At 41.2% G+C, this 18,819-nt stretch overlaps 1 protein-coding gene across 5 annotated transcripts in view; it reads left to right on the top strand.

The window, feature by feature from the left end:
- Senp7 (SUMO specific peptidase 7) overlaps positions 1-18,819 on the top strand; it is a 140,352-nt gene that overhangs the window by 56,733 nt on the left and 64,800 nt on the right. For 3 of the 5 annotated variants that reach the window (NM_001105888.2, XM_087575866.1, XM_087575864.1), the window contains 1 exon segment: positions 6,770-6,961. The exons of the other annotated variants lie outside the window; for them this stretch is intronic. In NM_001105888.2, the coding sequence (NP_001099358.1) occupies positions 6,770-6,961 (192 nt within the window). 5 annotated transcript variants of the gene reach the window in all.

The following is an 18,819-nucleotide window of genomic DNA, read 5'->3' as shown; positions in this document are numbered from 1 at the left end:
TTTCCACAACAGTATATGTTCCATTTTTTTCTGAAGAAGAGTTTTTCCCAAGTATTGTTACCAGCTACATTATGTGTTCATGACGTTTCAATATAACAAGTTCCATTAAGACTCTAGTTATTGAGCTAGACAGATGACTCAGTGGTTAATGGTGCTGACTCCTCTTTCAGAAGTCCTGAGCACCACAGAGGTCAGTTCCCAGTACCACATGGTGGTTCATAACTGTCCATAATAGGATCTAATGTCCTCTTTTGTCATGCAAGCATACATGCAGCTATAGCACTCACATGCATAAATTACATAAATAAATAAATCTTTAAAAAAGACACTACTTCTCTCTTCCTTTCTCCTTCTCCCCCTCTCCCTTCTTCTCTAGTTCCTGGCATTCAGCTGAAGTCTAGATTGACTAAACTCAGACTTGTTTCAAGTACAATCTTTATTCTTAACTCATTTTTATATTTGTGTGCCCTTGCTGTCTGAGTAACTGGTTCTCTCATATACTAAGCTCTGTAAATTAGAACTTGGGAATGGCTGTAACTCCCTTTTATTTTCTTCCCTTACATCTCATCATTTACTGTTTCTAGTTATTTTGGTTTTAAATTAAATCTTTATTGAGATAATGTTTCACCTTTATTGCCAGCACTCCAGTGTAGGCCCCAATAACTTAGTGTCTTTATTAATATACTAGTAACTTGTTCTGGCTTCCCCAGAATGAACTTTTTCTTATTAAGCCATTCCTTACATTTAAAGGTCACATGTAACTTGTTACTCACTAGTTTATATCTGTCTGGATCCTTGAAACCTTCAAGGTAAAGTTATGACTCTGCAGTTTGGCATACAAATGCCAAATGAGTGATCCATTGACTGTCTTGTCTGTGTCTGTCCCTCCATATTTATATTGTTCTTGGGAAACTGTTTATATCTCACTGAAAGCCATGCACTGTTTCATTTTCTTCTTTTTATCTTGTAAGCAATCTCCTCTTCACCTTTTTACTGATTTCTGCTGTTTCTAAATACTGATCTCATCCATCCTTGACCCTCACCTGAAACCCCCTTCATCCTGTTCAACAGCCTATTACAGCACACATATTGTGGCTTTTAGCTTCTTTATATGTGTCCTTCACAGTAACTTTATTCCTTTTTGCTAGTACAGTATTAGGCATATATTAAATGATAAGTATTTGCTGAAAAGAAGAAGTAGTTACTTCTTACCTACTGGAGGAACAACTTCAGACTTTTATTGATACATATCCTTCTCTATTAGAATGAATTTTTGGCTCTGTAATTTTGATGACAGCTTAGAAAAGAGATTCCAAGCCCCAAATAAGGAAATGGGAGAACTCTTTGTGCATGGCTTGGATGAATGTGTTCTGAGACTTGCTATTTCCAGCAGGAGGTTTGTGTCCCCTTTGGGCTTCCTGAAGTTTGACATGAGACCTTTGCCTTATTTTTATTTTCACCCAGCAGATAAAAATTTACTTTTGCCTTTAAATTTTGTCCTAAAGTTTAACTTTTTAAGTAAACAAAATTCCTTATTTGAGTACTGAAATGACGTTTTGTTAGAAATCTTACTTTTCTTTCTGGTATCTAGGAGTAGTGAACCAACTACCTTGCCTTTTTATGTGAGGACAGTTTATCTCATTGACTCCTGGGTAAGACTAACAGGACAAATAGAAACACATGGGTCAAATCAACTATATAATGTAATAAGAATGGAGTCAGGAATTGTAGGAATGTGAAACTAGCAGGTATTTAAAAAATAAAACAAATGGAGCTTGTTTTAAATTTGATTCCTTAATTGTTTGATTCTCTCTTCTCCCTGCCCCCTGTCCCCCCCTTTTTTTGAGACAGAGTTTCTCTGTGTAGTGTTGGCTGTCTTGAAACTCACTCTGGAGACCAGGGTGGCCTAACAGTCACAGAGATCCCCCTACCTGTGCCTCCCTAGTTTTGGGAGTATAGACGTGGACCATCCCTAATCCCCAGTGTGCTTGACTCTCTCTAAAGGACATGTTAGTGCATGTCTTTTATGGTAGTGCTCATTTCCACATGCAGTTCACATTTATTTTCCTGGGTGAAAATTTCTAGACGTTTATAAGCCTTGGTCAGCAGGAGCTGAGTGGGATACACATAGAGGATAAACTTATTCCTGCTTTCATTTATTGGCAGCAGCAGTTAGTAGTCAAGCACAGGATACAGGATTCATATTCTTTTAATGAATTTATACTTGGAATTTATCTAAATGGTATATTTATTATTTCTCTTAAATTATACATTTGAAACAAAAATACAATGTATTCCAAATACTGTGGTTATTTTATGATTTCTTTAGGCCAGTATTATTCTAGTTGAGTGACAATTTGTTCATCTCAATTTTAGTTTTATAAAAGGAAAAAGAAACCTGTGAATTGTAGGGCTATGGACACAGCTTATTAAAGTGCTGGGAGAGCGTGAGATCTTGATTTTGATCACATGTAAAAAGCAGGATGTAGTGGTGTGGGTCTGCGTCCCAGTGCTGGGGAGGTGCAAATAGGAGAAACACTGGGCTCACTGACCAGCCAACCTAGCTTACTGGGCAAGCCCTAGGCCCCACATGGAGTCTTTGTCCAAAAGATAATGCGTGCAGCTCCCGAGGACCAACATCTACCTACAGTTGTTCTCTGTCTTCTACATGCACACACGTTCACATGTGTACACATTCTCCCCCAACATGCATCCATCTACACAAGAACACATACACATTCCTGCACACATACATACCTGTACATGTGCACACAAAGAGCAAAAAGGAAATCTGTGGATCTCTTAAAGTTATGGGCCAGTGAGATGGCCAAGGGGTAAAAGCACTTTGTGTGCAAGCTTGGCATCCTGTAATCCTGTTTAACTCTGTAATTCACAATGGAAGACTGAAGGTTGTCTTCTGACCTCCGTACCTCTGCTTTTGTACGTACACGCATATAACAAATAAATAAGTAAATAAATAAAAAATAGATGTTTTAAAAGAAAATAAAAAAATATAAAAAAAAATAAAAGAAGAAAATAAAAAGGAAAAACTAACAATTCTTTCATACTTTAAGATGTTGATTTAGAAGGTGTAGTTTGAATTATGTCATCAGGGAGATGAGTGGATTTATGATATCCTTATTAAAAATGTAGCATACTGGGGTTGGGGATTTAGCTCAGTGGTAGAGCGCTTGCCTAGGAAGTGTAAGGCCCTGGGTTCGGTCCCCAGCTCTGAAAAAAAGAACCAAAAAAAAAAATGTAACATACTATACTTTTGGGATGATATTAATGTGAATTTCACAAAAATGAAAGTGGATTAGTATTGCAACTTCCTATATTGCAGCTATATTAAGAGGTATGATTGGGGTTGGGGATTTAGCTCAGTGGTAGAGCGCTTGCCTAGCAACCGCAAGGCCCTGGTTTCGGTCCCCAGCTCCGAAAAAAAGAAAAAGGAAGAAAAAAAAAAAGAGGTATGATTACAAGTTTGTAATATACTTTATTAGAAATGGCTTTTGAGATGACTTGTATAATTATATACATTACTTTTTCAATGTCTCCCCATATTTGTACCTTATTCTTACCTTGCTATAATTTTATTCCTATTTATTTATTTATTTATTCATTCATTTATGTATTTATTTATTTATTGTATATGAGTACACTGTAGCTGTCTTCAGACACACTAGAAGAGGGCATCAGGTCTCATTACAGATGGTTGTGAGCCACCATGTGGCTGGCTGCTGGGAACTGAACTCAGGATCTCTGGAAGAGCAGCCAGTGCTCTTAACCACTGAGCCATCTCTCCAGCCCCTGCTTCCCAAAATTGTAACAGACATTCTGAGAGGATAAGCCTACAATGGAGCCGTGAGAAAAGGCACAGCTTTTCCAACACAGTTTTGTTGTCTTGTTTTCCCGGATTCATTTCTGCTTTGGTTTGGTATATTTTTTGATATTCTGAAGTGTAATTTTATAGTTACTTCATATTATTTACCAGTAACATTTACGTGTTTAGGAAAACTAATCGGATATAGTATATGACATGTTCACTCTCCTTTCTGGATTCTGGATTGGGATAGACTGTAAAGCTTGAGAACTTCTGAGATACAAGGTAGCTGAGGATAGCAGCATAGCAGCATACTACTGAGACTCTGAACACACACTTGTAGTTCTAAGACGTCTCTCCCCAGTGGACATGGACACCTCATAGGTCTGTATTCTGTAATGACATCAAACAACGCTTGGCTCCCAAAGTATCCCAAGTGGTATCAGGTACGGATGTACCTGATAGAAGAATGAGACAATGGCTGTCATTTCTAAAGAGCTGAGTATAAGACCATAGTCATTGGTAGGTGTGTAGTTATAATTACTTTTCAGAAGGTTGGATTTTCAACTAGATTGCAGAGTCTAATAGTTACCAAAATTGGCATAGAGCAAGACTCCAGTAATATGAATTTCAATCAAGCTTGCATTTACTTTGGATATAGTACAGGCTAGCAATTGTGCTAATTGCTTTAAATCTGTTTGTTTATTGTCATTTAATTCTCACTATGGGACATAGGTACTCTTCCCATAGTAGAGCTAAGGTGATCAGTGCTCAGAAACAAATTATGGTGAGTAACTCTCCTAAAGCAGGCGTTACTCGTGGTGAGCGCCTACAGCCTGTGCTCATAATTCCCGTGCCGTGTGTCTCTCTTTACCTTTTCATCCTCCTCAACCATAATGGTTTCTTTTTCCTCCTGCAGTAAAATAGGAATTGGACTTTACTGTGTTATTTTATACATTAATTACTTCATTAACCTTTGGTATTCTATTTATTTTTTCATCTAATTCTGTCATTTTCCACCCAGTCACAGAGTGTTTTCTAGTTGAAGAGTAAAGTATTAGGGACATGTTGGGATATGCCTTGAACTCTTCAACAGCATTGGAGAGGTCTGTGGCACCTTAAGGAGTGCAGCTTCAAATAATTTTTGTTTGAATTTTGGTTTTCCTGTTCCAGGAAAGAAGTTTGAGTTTATCTGACTTATATTTCGTATTCAGCTTACATTTCTTTATCTTTTGAAGTTTTCGGTTTCCCTTTTTGATTTTTTTCCTTCTTCCAACTCTCCCAGTGTAGATGATAGCATGAGGATGGGATGTGAGGGCCTACAACACTTGTCCCATCGATCCCCAGAGTTGATTGGGTGGATCTGGCTGGCTAGGTAGCTGCTCTCTTACTTCCTCCCCACTCCATATGCGTCCATCCTGGAGCTGCCAACTTGTTCTCCCGCAGTAGCTGTGAACTGGTGAGGTGACATGTGCAGCCCAGGGGTTACGAGCAGCTGTGCTCCCATGCTGGGGCTCCAGACAAGCTCAAGACATTGGGCAATCATTTATTATTCAAAAGAAAAGTCTGAGCAATATGCCCTCTCCTTGCTGATTTTTTTCTCAGTTTATCTTCTCCAGAATTGTTTAGGACTAAAATATTTTGTACACAACCCCTTTATTTAGGAAACAATGTTTATTTTAGGAAGTGAACACTTGAAGCCACCTGTACATTATGCCATTGTCAGGTATTTAAACTAAGGAACAGTGGCATTTTTTTCTTTGATATATCTTTTATGTGCCCCCAAACTTCTTTGTATAGCCTAAAACTTTTGGATTCACTTTTTGAATAATGGGTAGCACCTTACTGATTCTCAAGTTGAGTTATCAGTTTAGTGTATCAGGGTCTTTTGTTTTATTAAGTAAATAAAATTCTATGTGCACTAATGTATTTCCTTGGAAAAATCTGGTGATAACTTAAATATATTTCTGTTTTACTTTCAACTTTTTCTTTCTCTGCTTTTTTTTTTTCCTGAGACAGGTCTAACTGTATAGACTAGGCTATTCTAGAACTCCCAGAAATCTCTTTGCTTCTCAAGTGTTGGAATTATAGGCATGTGTCACCACACCCAGATCAATATTTTTCTTAAAGTGTTGCATTAACTAAGATACAACATTAATGAAAACTACCTCTGCTTGGCCGTCTCTAAATTGGAGTGTACCAGGTGGTGGTCTTCCCCTCTTCTCAGCCTTAATTTAAGGGAACTATATTCCATACACATAAAATGTGGGACCTTAAAAGAACTTTAGGACTAGGGCAATGGCCTGAAGACCTGAGAGGTCTACCAGTTTAGAAAGTTTAAGTATTTAAAAATACACTGTAAATTTCTAGACCTTTAACCTGTTGTGCTACTTTCACTATATACTTTAACCTGTTGGCTCACTCACCGATGCTATTACTGTGTGGACATAAGCATTACCATAAGTATGTATGCTGTCGCATTTGTGGGATCTAGAGTTATCGTGGATGTAATCTGAATGTTTTCTTTCTTGTTGGATGAAGCATTTGTCATTTGGTGAGTGTCTAGTTACTTATCAAGGATCTTGCTCTTAAATAAAAATATAAATGTCATGGATTGGTTTGTGGTGATATGTGTTTTTAATAAATACTGGAAAAGAAAAAGGCACTTTTGAGACAAATTAGTTAAATTATAAGTACTGCTTATAGCATCTGTTAGTAAAGTTAAAGACATTATGGTCTCATGCTAATAATCTGTCCTATAATTTGTAAGAAACAAGTTTTGAGTATTCATGCATTGAATCCTGAATGTTATAATTCTAATAGAGCTTACTTGCACTAAGGTGACAATATTGGAAAATTCAACTTTATGGGGTACCTTTTTTTCTTTTTCTCCTCCCCTACATGAAAACTCTAGTACAGTACAGTGTTTGTTATTTTATGTGGCAGGATACCCAGAGTTATATTGACGGATATTCGGCAGACAGAATTAGGAAGAAAATACTTAAAGATTCCATCTGTAACTGAGGCCAGTTTGAGTGATACAGCCAGCCCGAAGTCAGAGGAACTTTCTTCGTCAGCCGATGGCAGCTTAGAGTCTTGTCAGAATGTAAATCATCTCAAGAGCTTTTTATCTGAAAGGTATGTCTAGTGATAAACTTACTAAAAATACATATTTATTCTCATGCACCCGATCTTTCCTTCCAGATATGTTATGTGTTATTGTAAATATAAACAGATATGTGTTATTGTAAATGTAAACAAATGTACTTTGGTGGCTCCTGTGACTTTTACCTGTAGGATGTCTTGTTGTAAGAAGCAAGCAGTTCATGGATTGTAATCAGAATCCAAGTCTATTTTATTTTGGAAAAATTGATGCAAACATGTGGGGCAGTGGGCCCTGCCAGGAAACTTGGTAAGGTTGAGCAGTTTGGAAGCCCCAGAATCTCCGAGAGGACAGTAGGAGCTTCATCTGCTTCCTACCAGCTTCCTGTCACGTGACCACACTCCCTGTATAGGAACATGACCTATGGTCACATAAATCAGAACAGAGTTCTTCATGCTAATGAGGTATCTAGAGTCCCTGAGGTTTTGGCCAATAAGCTTCCTTCCTAGACATTCCTTCCTGTAAAAGGTATTTAATTCTGGTCTACCGTGGTGAGGTGGTGTGCACGAACAGTTCCAAATGAACAGTTTGGAACCAAGGACTGTCTCAAGATCTGCCGTAAGGAGCATGGAGGACGCCTTCTGCAAAAGACCCCTCTGATCTCCCAGACTTGCCACTGATGAGTTAAGCAGGAGTTCTCCATCGCCCCCACCCCCAACCGCACCCCAGCCCCAGGCTTGTCCTCAACCCCCAGGCCCCCTTCATTCTCAACTCCTCAAGACTCAGTGGCATTTGGATGTCCAGGAGTTTGGAAGCCCCCGGCATCAGGTGCCTCTTTGCAGACCCATGGACCACCGATCCTCTGTTCCAGCTCTGCATGGTTTCCAGTGGCAACTGGACGCCCGGGAGTCCCACATCTTTAGCTGTGTTTTTCCACTCCCTGAGTGGTGTATTGGCATTTTTCCTCAAGTCCATCATCCAACAGAGGGCATAGGGTAAATGCAATATAACATCATTGCGTTTTGTCTGCAATGTTCCCACATCCCAGAGGTGAAATCACATCTGGCACCTACAGTGTGGGTGGGACATACTCAGCTGATGCATATCCCAGCTGGTAACCCGGGCAGACTAACTTTGGAACTCCAGATGAAACGAAGCCCATGGGCAACACCTGGCACTAGTTCCAAAGACCCAGGCCTTCCCACTCTAAGGACAGACACTGTCTTCTTCCCACCTATGTTTTCGGGCGTAGCTACTGCACTGAACCCCGTCTAAATCCAGACAGTCCAATGGACTATTAACAAAAACTCCTTCCAGGTCCCCAGCTCCGAAAAAAAGAAAAAGAAAAAAGAAAAAAACAAAAAACAAAAAAACAAAAAAACCTCCTTCAATGCCTGCTGTTCGTTATTCCTTCCGACACTGCTGATATGGTGCCACCACATTTCTATGCTATGTTTCTTTCCACTCTACTTTTAGGGTGTACAAAAAACACCCCTCTACCACCTGCCTTCTAGCAATACTAGCCAAGGAAAAACACGGAGAAAAAGGGACCTGCCTGCTAGAGCAGACAACCACGGCCACAGCCACAGCCATGGCATGGCAGAGCAGGCCCCTACCCTCCACCTAGCCAAAGTAGCCTGCCAAGCAAGGACAGTAGATAGGATCCTGCTAATGAGAATTGGAAAACAGCCAAAACCAACCAACCAAACAAATAAAAAAACACACCTCAAACCCTTAACCTAAAATTTTCACGCTCTTTATTTAAATGTTTACTTTTCTCCCTAACAGGAACACCTGAAACAATATTGGTGCGTTCTAAACCTTAATTGTCCTAAAATTTCTTTTAAACTGTAAAAATCATATTTAATATACTCCCATAGGTCAAACCAACTACATTAATAACCATTATTTAATCCTTAATTAACAACCAATTTCCTTTTACAGACAAGCTGTTACTGCCTATCCCAGATACATAATTAACATATTTTCTTTCTCAACCAACTAAATCAGATGAATTTTCAGTTCTTCCCATGGCTTCCCTTTATATAACACAGGTAACTCCCCACAGGTAACTCCTGCCTTCCAGTACTAAATTCCTCAAATACCCTTGCTTTTTTCCTAGGACCATAACAACCGACCATGATGTGGTCCCAAGCAAACTGAGCATATACACTACCCACCCTGTGTAGACATCCCCCTGCTGGGGTTCTGCTCCCCTGTTGTGATTACTCTACAGGCTTATCTCTACAAAAGGGAGAGAGACAGTGCCGCTGCCGCAGGCCAGTGGAGACTGACCAGACATCTCTTCAGACCTGCCTGCGTCAATAAAGCTGCCTTTGTCCAGACACAGCATCTGACTAAAGAGTTCTGAGACACACAGTCATGGATATCCTTGGGACCTTCCAGTGACAGATAAACTCTTGCTAAAGCCAAATGGCTACCACACTTGGGGAAATTTGCATGATAGTAAGGAAAACATTATGTTTATGTAGATAAATCAAATGTTGTTTAAAACCGGTTAATATCCTCACAGACTGTACAAACTCACTTTCAGTTTCAATGCACTGAACAAGTAATTGGTTCAATAACCCCTTGTCTTATTAGCTCCCACCCCTCCTTACCCCTCTGGCTTATGTTGTGTTTTAACTTGATGCTTACACCCCACCCCAACCGGAATTTTCACTACAAATAACATAAGAGACAGTCGTTCCAGTGACACCTCTCCTTTATAAAAAGAAAAGGAGTGGTGGGGCAGTGGGCCTTACAGGAAACTTGGTAAGGTGAAGAAGTTTGGAAGCCCAGGAACCTCTGAGAGGACAATAGGAGCTTCACCTGCTCCTGACCAGGTCCCTGTCATGTGACCACACTCCCTGTATAGGAACATGACCTATGGTCACATAGATCAGAACAGAGTTCTCCATGCTAATGAGGTATCTAGAGGCCCTGAGGGTTTAGCCATTGAGCCTCTCTTTCCAGACATTCCTTCCTGCAAATGCTATTTAATCTCTGGTCCACACCAAGAACACTATGCACTTATTTTCCACAATGAACAATCAATAAACAGTTTGGAAACAAGGATTGTCTATTTCATCAAGAAGCACCCTGGAGGAAGCCTTTGTCTATAGAGCTTCACCATCTAAGTCTATTGCAGAAGGCCCTCCACACTCTCAGACAATCACTGCAAGCTAAGGACAATTGCTGATGAGCTAAACTGAAGTTTCCCCACCCCCACCAGCACCCCTGTCCCCACCCCTGCCCTGGCTTGTAGTCCTCAACCTACAGGCCCCCTCTGGTCCCAATTTCTCATGACCCAGCGGCATCTGGATGTCCAGGAATTTGGGAGCCCCAGCCCTGGGCTCCTCATTGTAGGCATTGTAGGTCCATGGACTCCCAATCCGTTGTTTCCAACTCCTCTGCATGGATTCCAGCGGCAACGGGGTGCCTGGGAGTCAGGGGACCCCAGCTTTGGTCTCCCACATCTTAGACTGCATTTTCCCACCCCAGTGGTATATGGGCACTTCCCTCAAGCCCATCGCCCAACGCAAACATAGGATAAATGCAGCCTAGTGTCTCCGCGTTTCACCTGCCCAAGCAGTGTTCCCACACCCCAGCAACGGGGCAACATGCAGGCCACACAAACACTGAATGAGACTTTAGTTACCTGCTTTACTATTCACACCTATTTATCTGGTATAATTGAAATCATTCCATTCCTCCCTTCTTTTCTCTTCCTGCATATTCTTCCACTCATCTGTCTGCTCATTTCTTTATGAATCTATCCATACACCCACCACTCAGCCATCATCTATTCATCTATCCATTCGTTCACCCGTCCATCCATTCGTTCACCCGTCCGTCCATCCATCCATCCACCCATCCATCCATTTTCACGCACTATGTTTATACTAGGAAAACTGAACCTGGCATTTGGCCCTTTGCTAGATATACTGCTGACAAGAATGGTTTGTAAACAACTGTAGCTTACTGTACTACTTAAAAATAGATCTTAAGTCACTTGGTTTCAGGTACTAAGTGGAGGGTCTAGAACTAAGAAATAAGAAAAAAGGCTAGAAGGTATTCAATTAATAAGTTCTACCCAATTTGTTGAGAGAAGTTTTGCTCTGTAGCTCAGCTGTGATCCTTTGCCTTCTTGCAAATGCTGTGCTTCCTTTGTGTGTATATCACCAAGTTTGACACCCAGATTTTTAAAAACTTTTTATTGATTCTTTGTGAATTCCACATCAAGAACCCTAATCCTACTTATCTTTAACCCTGTTCCTGCGGGTCCACCCTCTGCCCTTGCAACCTCCCCCAAAAAAGAAAAAAGAAAACAACAACACCCCCCAAAACAAACAAAAAATATTGTCATGGAAGCTGTAGTGTGTCACAGTACACCCTTTTGTCCATACATCTTTCCTTGCAAATGCTCATTGCAGAGAGTCATTGGTTTGGTTTGAGGCCTCTGGCTTCTGTTATACTATCAACCCTGATCCTCACCAGGACTCCTCTTGGATATCCTGTTGTTACCCTGTGTCATGGAGATCCTGCAAGTTTCAGATGTGTAAGACTAGCCCTTTTGGTGCATCCAGTAGTTCTTAGATGGGTTAGATGTTGGGTGGGCCAACTCATAGCTCTGGATCTGGGCTTAGGAGAAGCTGAGTTGGTCAGTCTGCCAGCCCTCCTGCACAGCACCACCAGGGTAAACTCTCCAGCACTGACCCAGGTAGCTTGCCAAGTACGGCAGCTGACAAGGGGCAGGGTCAGCTCCTACTCTCGTGCCCTTGGGTCTGATGTCTTAGGGTTTAATTGATGTGAAGAGACACCATGACCAAGACAACTCTTATAAAGGCAAACATTTAATTGAGGCTGGCTTGCAGTTTCAGAGGTTCAGTCCATTGTCAGCATGGCAGGAAGCATGACAGCCTGTAGGTAGACATGTTGCTAGAGAGGGAGCCCAGAGTTCTACATCTTAATTCAAAAGCAGCCAAGAGAGGACTCTCTTCAGGCTGCTGGGAAGCCACTCTCTTCTGCATGGCCTTTGGTGGTAATGTGGGCCTGGGACATCAACACAGACTCTGGCTGTGATGGTGATAGGACCATGGACCCAGATGTGGCCCCTGGCATGAGCCCAGGTGGCAGTGCAGGCCACTCAGACATCCACATGTCTCTTGTGGCATCCCAGACCACAGACACATGCTTGGCCTTTGGTGGCAATGCCAGCCACAAGTATCAGTACAGACCTCTCAGGCAGCAGGAACATGGACCCAGACATGGTCCTTGGGTAAGACCTCACCATGGCCTCCTCATACCTGCCTGTTCTTACCACCATTGAGTCTCCAGTTCCACCTTTATCTATAGTATATGAGCTCATGTTCTCTCCCACCTCTCCACTGTGTATACCAACCTTCCCATTTTCCCATCACATATTCGCCCAGATAACGTGGCACCTGAAGCAAACTTTTGGGTGTCTTTCTTCCGGCTACTCCAGGATGGCCTGGCTTGGGTGGGCATTTGAGTGAGCTTCTGCCAGCATCCCCAGGCCACAGGGACCAGAGTGGGCACTTGAGCATCTTTCTCTGGGCCACCGCAGGCCAATGGGATTCAGATGGGCCGGCTTCTAGATTTTTCTAGAATGTTTATTCATTTGCTAAATACCAGTCAAATTTATTTTCTGCTTTCAGTCTGTAGAATTTCGAGCTTTTTTTTTTAGTTCAGTGACAATTTGTTCTGTTATTAATGTCCCCAGCTCCCCAACTGTCTTCTTCAAGTTTGTATTTTCACTGTAAATCTTAGACTGATGGTTCCCCTCTTGTAAAGGTTTGTAACAAATTTCTTAACATTTCTAACAAGTAGTATCTTTTAAAACTTTTTATTTCTTATAGACTTCTGAAATTTTCATATCTGTGTTCAGATTCATGAAGTATCAAAGATAATTTATGTAATCAGGTTTCTGTTCTACTCCTTTCTGATTTTGTGACAATAGTCTGGCAAAAAGCCATTTATGGGAAAATGTTTTAGTTTACTTCATAATTCCAGGTTATAGGAGCTTGAAGGAGCTTGTTACACCATATCCACAGCCAAGATGAAAGAGAAGTAAATGCATGTATGTTCATGCCTGCTTGCTTATGTTGGGGAACACAAGCATATTCATACATAGCTCAGGACTTTCTGCCTGTGTGTAACTGCCTAAAGCAATTAAGACATCAACCACAGATATGCTCACAGGCTGACGGAGAGTACAGTCCTTCATGGAGACACTGTTCCCATGCGATTCTAATTTCTGTCAGGTTTCCTTCTTCAAACAAATGCCAGGATTGGGCTTGAGAGGACATTCAGCATTTAGCACATCAGCTGCTTTTCTAGCAGACCTGGGTTCAGTTCCCAGCACCTACACGATGGTCCACAGCCATTCATAACTCTAGTTTCCAGGGATCAGATGTCCTCTTACAACCTTTGTGAATACCAGACACTCAATCAGCACAATACAAATATACAGGCAAAACGCTTAGATTCATAAAATAAATATAACTAAAAATTAATTTAAAAGAATTTTAGTGTTATTGTCCAGGCAATAGATTTGATATATAATTAGAGATTTAAGAAATGCATTTTTCGGGGGCTGGAGAGATGGCTAAGAGGTTAAGAGCACCGACAGTTCTTCCAGAGTTCCTAAGTTCAATTTCCAGCAACCAACCACATGATGGGGCACCATTTATAAAGGAGTCCGATGCCCTCTTCTGACATGTAGGTGTACATGCAGATAAAGCACTCCTCCATTAAAATAAATACATAAATTAAAAAATATGTAATATAAACATGTTATAATTTAAGCACTTTTTGTGGAAATTTATGATGTTCTTTTTCTATAGAATATAAATTACATTGGAATGCATTTATATAATTAAGAAAATAGCTCTGTGAGAGGCTTAGGAAACTATCTGTCATAATCTGCTTTTCAGGCCTCGCACCAAATATGAAATAATGATAAGTATGAATTTCTGTTTGTTTCTAGGATCTATTCAGTGAAAACTCTTTCTTCTAGTTCCTTAAAAGTTGTTGTGACATTTCTGGGTATCTTTGATGTGCCCTCTGAAAATCTGTTTGTTTTCAGATGTCCTTAGTTCTTATGTTTTGAATAAGCATAAACATTGTAGCTAGATCTAAATTCAGTTTTCATCTTTGTTGCTAACACACTGAGTTACCCTGGCAAGTTCATTGTATCTTTTTTTTTAAAATTGGATATTTTGTTTATTTACATTTTAGATGTTATCACCCTTCCTGGTTTCCCCTCCAAAACCCCCATTCCAGCCTCCTCTCCCTGCCTCCACAAGGGTGCTCCCCCACCTATCCTCTCCCACTCCACTGCTCTATCATTCCTCTATGCTGGGTCATCAAACCTTCGCAGGACACACGAGCCTCCCCTTCCAGTGATGCTAGATAAAGCCATCCTCTGCTACATATGCATCTGAAGCCATGGGTCCTTACATGTTTACTCAGTGTTTGGTGGTTTAGTCCCTGGGACCTCTGGGGGGCCTGGTTGGTTGACATTGTTGTTCTTCCTATGGGGTTGCAAACCCCTTCAGCTCCTTCAGTTCTTCCCCTAACTCCTCCTCCATTGGAGTTACCATGTTCAGTCCGATGGTGAGCTGCAAGCATCCACATATGTATTGGTAAGGCTCTGACAGCCTCTCAGGAGACATCCATAACAGGCTCCTGTCAGCAAGCACTTGTTGGCATCAGCAATAGTGACTGGGTTTGGTGGCTGCATATGGGATAGATTCCCAGATGGGGCAGTCTCTGGATGGGCTTTCCTTCAGTCTCTATTCCACTCTTTGTCCCTGTATTTCCTTTAGATAGAAGCAGTTCTGGGTTAAAATTTTGTGAAATGTGGGTAGCCCCATTCCTCAACTAGGGGCCATGCCTAACCTCTAAATATGGTCTCTACAAATTCTCTGTCCCCTCTGTTGGGCATTCAGCTAATGTCATCCCCATTGGGTCTGGGGAGTCTTTTGCTTTTCTGGCATCTGAGACTTTTCTGGTGGCCACCCCCAGTTCCCCATCCCTCTGTTCATTGCTACACACCTCTGTTCAATTTCCTGACCCTTTGTACATCTTGCCCATCTCCTCCCACACCTAGTACTGACCCCCTTTTTCCTTTTCCCCTTCTCTCTTCCTCCCAAGTCCCTCCCATCTTCAACCTCCTGTGATTATTTTGTTCCCACTTCTAAGTAGGACTGAGGCATCCACACTTTGGTCTTCATTTTCTTTGAGCTTCATATGGTCTGTGAGTTGTATCGTGGGTATTCTGCTTTTATCTTAATATTCACTTATCAGTGAGTACATACCATGTGTGTTCCTTTGTGACTGGGTTACCTCACTCAGGATGATAGTTTCAAGTTCCATCATTTGCCAAAGAATTTCATGAAGTCATTGTTTTTAATAGCTGAGTAGTACTCCATTGTATACCACATTTTCTGTATCCGTTCCTCTGTTGAGGGACATTTGGGTTGTCAGCTTCTAGCTATTATAAATCAGGCTGCTATGAGCATAGTGGAGCATGTGCCCTTGTTATGTGTTGGAGCACCTTTTGGGTATATGCCCAGAAGTGGTATAGCTGGGTGCTCAGGTGGTACTATGTGCAATTTTCTGAGGAACCTCCAGACTGATTTCCAGAGTGGTTGTACCAGATTGCATTCCCACCAGTAATGGAGAAGTGTTCCTCCTTCTCCACATCTGCACTCTAGATCAAGTGACCATATAGGTGTGTGGGTTCATTTTTGGGTCTGCAATTCTTTTCCATTCTACTTGCCTGTCTTTGTACCATTATCATGCAGTTTTTAATCACTATTGCTGTATAGTATAGTTTGAGGTCCGGGATAGTGATTCCCCCAGAAGTTCTTTTGTTGTTGAGAATAGTTTTTGCTATCCTGGCTTTTTTGTTATTCCAAATGAATTTGAGATTTGCTCTTTCTAACTCTAGAAGAACTGAGTGGGAATTTTGATGGGGATTGCATTGAATCTGTAGATTGCTTTTGGTAAGATGGCCTATTTTACTCTATTAATCCTACCAATCCATGAGCATGGGAGACCTTTCCATCTTTTGAAGTCTTCTTTGATTTCTTTCTTCAGGGATTTGAAGTTATTGTCATACAAATCTTTCACTTGCTTGATTAGAGTCACACCAAGATATTTTATATTATTTGGGACTGTTATGAAGGGTGTCATTTCCCTAATTTCTTTCTCAGCCTGTTTATCCTTTGGTTAGAGGAAGGCTACTGATTTGTTAGAATTAATTTTTATCCAGCCATTTTGCTGAAGTTGTTTATTAGCTGAAGGAGTTCTCTGATGGAATTTTAGGGGTTGCTTATGTATGCTATCATATCATCTGCAAATAGTGATATTTTGACTTTTTCCTTTCCAACTTGTATCCCTTTGACCTCCTTTTGTTGTCTGATTGCTCTGGCTAGGACTTTGAGTACTATATTGAAGAGGTAGGGAGAGAGTAGGCTGCCTTGTCTTGTCCCTGATTTTAATGGGATTGCTTTGAGTTTCTCTCCATTTAGTTTCATGTTGGCTATTGGTTTGCTGTATATTGCTTTTATTATATTTACGTATGAACCTTGAGTTCCTGATCTCTTCAATACCTTTAGGATGAATGGGTGCTGGATTTTGTCAAAGGCTTTTTCAGCCTCTGGCGAGATGATCATGTGGTTTTTTTTTTCCTTTGAGTTTGTTTATATGAATTATGTTGATGGTTTCCATATATTGAACCATTCCTACATTCCTGGGATGAAGCCCATTTGATCATGGTGGATGATTATTTTGATGTGTTCTTGGATCCAGTTTGCGAGAATTTTATTTTTGCATTGATATTCATAAGGGAAATTGGTCTGTAGTTCTCTTCGTTGGGTCTTTGTGTGGTTTAGCTATCAGTATAACTATGGCGTCATAGAAAGAATTGGATAGTGTTTCTTCTGTTTCTATTTTATGGAATAGTTTGAGAAGTATTGGAATTAGATCTTCTTTGAGGGTCTGATAGAATTCTGCACTAAAACCATCATGCACTGGGCTTTTTTGGGTTGAGAGACTTCTTCTTTTTTTTTTTTTTTATTAACTTGAGTATTTCTTATATACATTTCGAGTGTTATTCCCTTTCCCGGTTTCCGGGTAAACATCCCCCTAGTCCCTCGCCCTCCCCTTCTTTATGGGTGTTCCCCTCTCCATCCTCCCCCCCTTGCCGCCCTCCCCCCAACAGTCTAGTTCACTGGGGGTTCAGTCTTAGCAGGACCCAGGGCTTCCCCTTCCACTGGTGCTCTTACTAGGATATTCATTGCTACCTATGAGGTCAGAGTCCAGGGTCAGTCCATGTATAGTCTTTAGGTAGTGGCTTAGTCCCTGGAAGCTCTGGTTGCTTGGCATTGTTGTACATATGGGGTCTCGAGCCCCTTCAAGCTCTTCCAGTTCTTTCTCTGATTCCTTCAACGGGGGTCCTATTCTCAGTTCAGTGGTTTGCTGCTGGCATTCGCCTCTGTATTTGCTGTATTCTGGCTGTGTCTCTCAGGAGCGATCTATATCCGGCTCCTGTCGGCCTGCACTTCTTTGCTTCATCCATCTTGTCTAATTGGGTGGCTGTATATGTATGGGCCACATGTGGGGCAGGCTCTGAATGGGTGTTCCTTCTGTGTCTGTTTTAATCTTTGCCTCTCTATTCCCTGCCAAGGGTATTCTTGTTCCCCTTTTAAAGAAGGAGTGAAGCATTCACATTTTGATCATCCGTCTTGAGATTCATTTGTTCTAGGCATCTAGGGTAATTCAAGCATTTGGGCTAATAGCCACTTATCAATGAGTGCATACCATGTGTGTTTTTCTGTGATTGGGTTAACTCACTCAGGATGATATTTTGCAGTTCCAACCATTTGCCTACGAATTTCATAAAGTCGTTGTTTTTGATAGCTGAGTAATATTCCATTGTGTAGATGTACCACATTTTCTGTACCCATTCCTCTGTTGAAGGGCATCTGGGTTCTTTCCAGCTTCTGGCTATTATAAATAAGGCTGCGATGAACATAGTGGAGCACGTGTCTTTTTTATATGTTGGGGCATCTTTTGGGTATATGCCCAAGAGAGGTATAGCTGGATCCTCAGGCAGTTCAATGTCCAATTTTCTGAGGAACCTCCAGACTGATTTCCAGAATGGTTGTACCAGTCTGCAATCCCACCAACAATGGAGGAGTGTTCCTCTTTCTCCGCATCCTCGCCAGCATCTGCTGTCACCTGAGTTTTTGGTCTTAGCCATTCTCACTGGTGTGAGGTGAAATCTCAGGGTTGTTTTGATTTGCATTTCCCTTATGACTAAAGATGTTGAACATTTCTTTAGGTGTTTCTCAGCCATTCGGCATTCCTCAGCTGTGAATTCTTTGATTAGCTCTGAACCCCATTTTTTAATAGGGTTATTTGTCTCCCTGCAGTCTAACTTCTTGAGTTCTTTGTATATTTTGGTTATTAGCCCTCTATCGGATATAGGATTGGTAAAGATCTTTTCCCAATCTGTTGGTTGCCGTTTTGTCCTAACCACAGTGTCCTTTGCCTTACAGAAGCTTTGCAGTTTTATGAGATCCCATTTGTCGATTCTTGATCTTAGAGCATAAGCCATTGGTGTTTTGTTCAGGAAATTTTTTCCAGTGCCCATGTGTTCCAGATGCTTCCCTAGTTTTTCTTCTATTAGTTTGAGTGTGTCTGGTTTGATGTGGAGGTCCTTGATCCACTTGGACTTAAGCTTTGTACAGGGTGATAAGCATGGATCGATCTGCATTCTTCTACATGTTGGTTGAGAGACTTCTAATGACTGCTTCTATTTCCTTGGGAGTTATGGGACTGTTTAGATGGTTTATGT

The sequence above is a fragment of the Rattus norvegicus genome, chromosome 11, assembly GCF_021556685.1.
Source record: "Rattus norvegicus strain SHRSP/BbbUtx chromosome 11, alternate assembly SHRSP_T2T, whole genome shotgun sequence".
Taxonomy (NCBI): domain Eukaryota; kingdom Metazoa; phylum Chordata; class Mammalia; order Rodentia; family Muridae; genus Rattus; species Rattus norvegicus.
The sequence above is the reverse complement of the archived record's forward strand: the minus strand, read 5'-3'. Positions and strand labels throughout refer to the sequence as shown.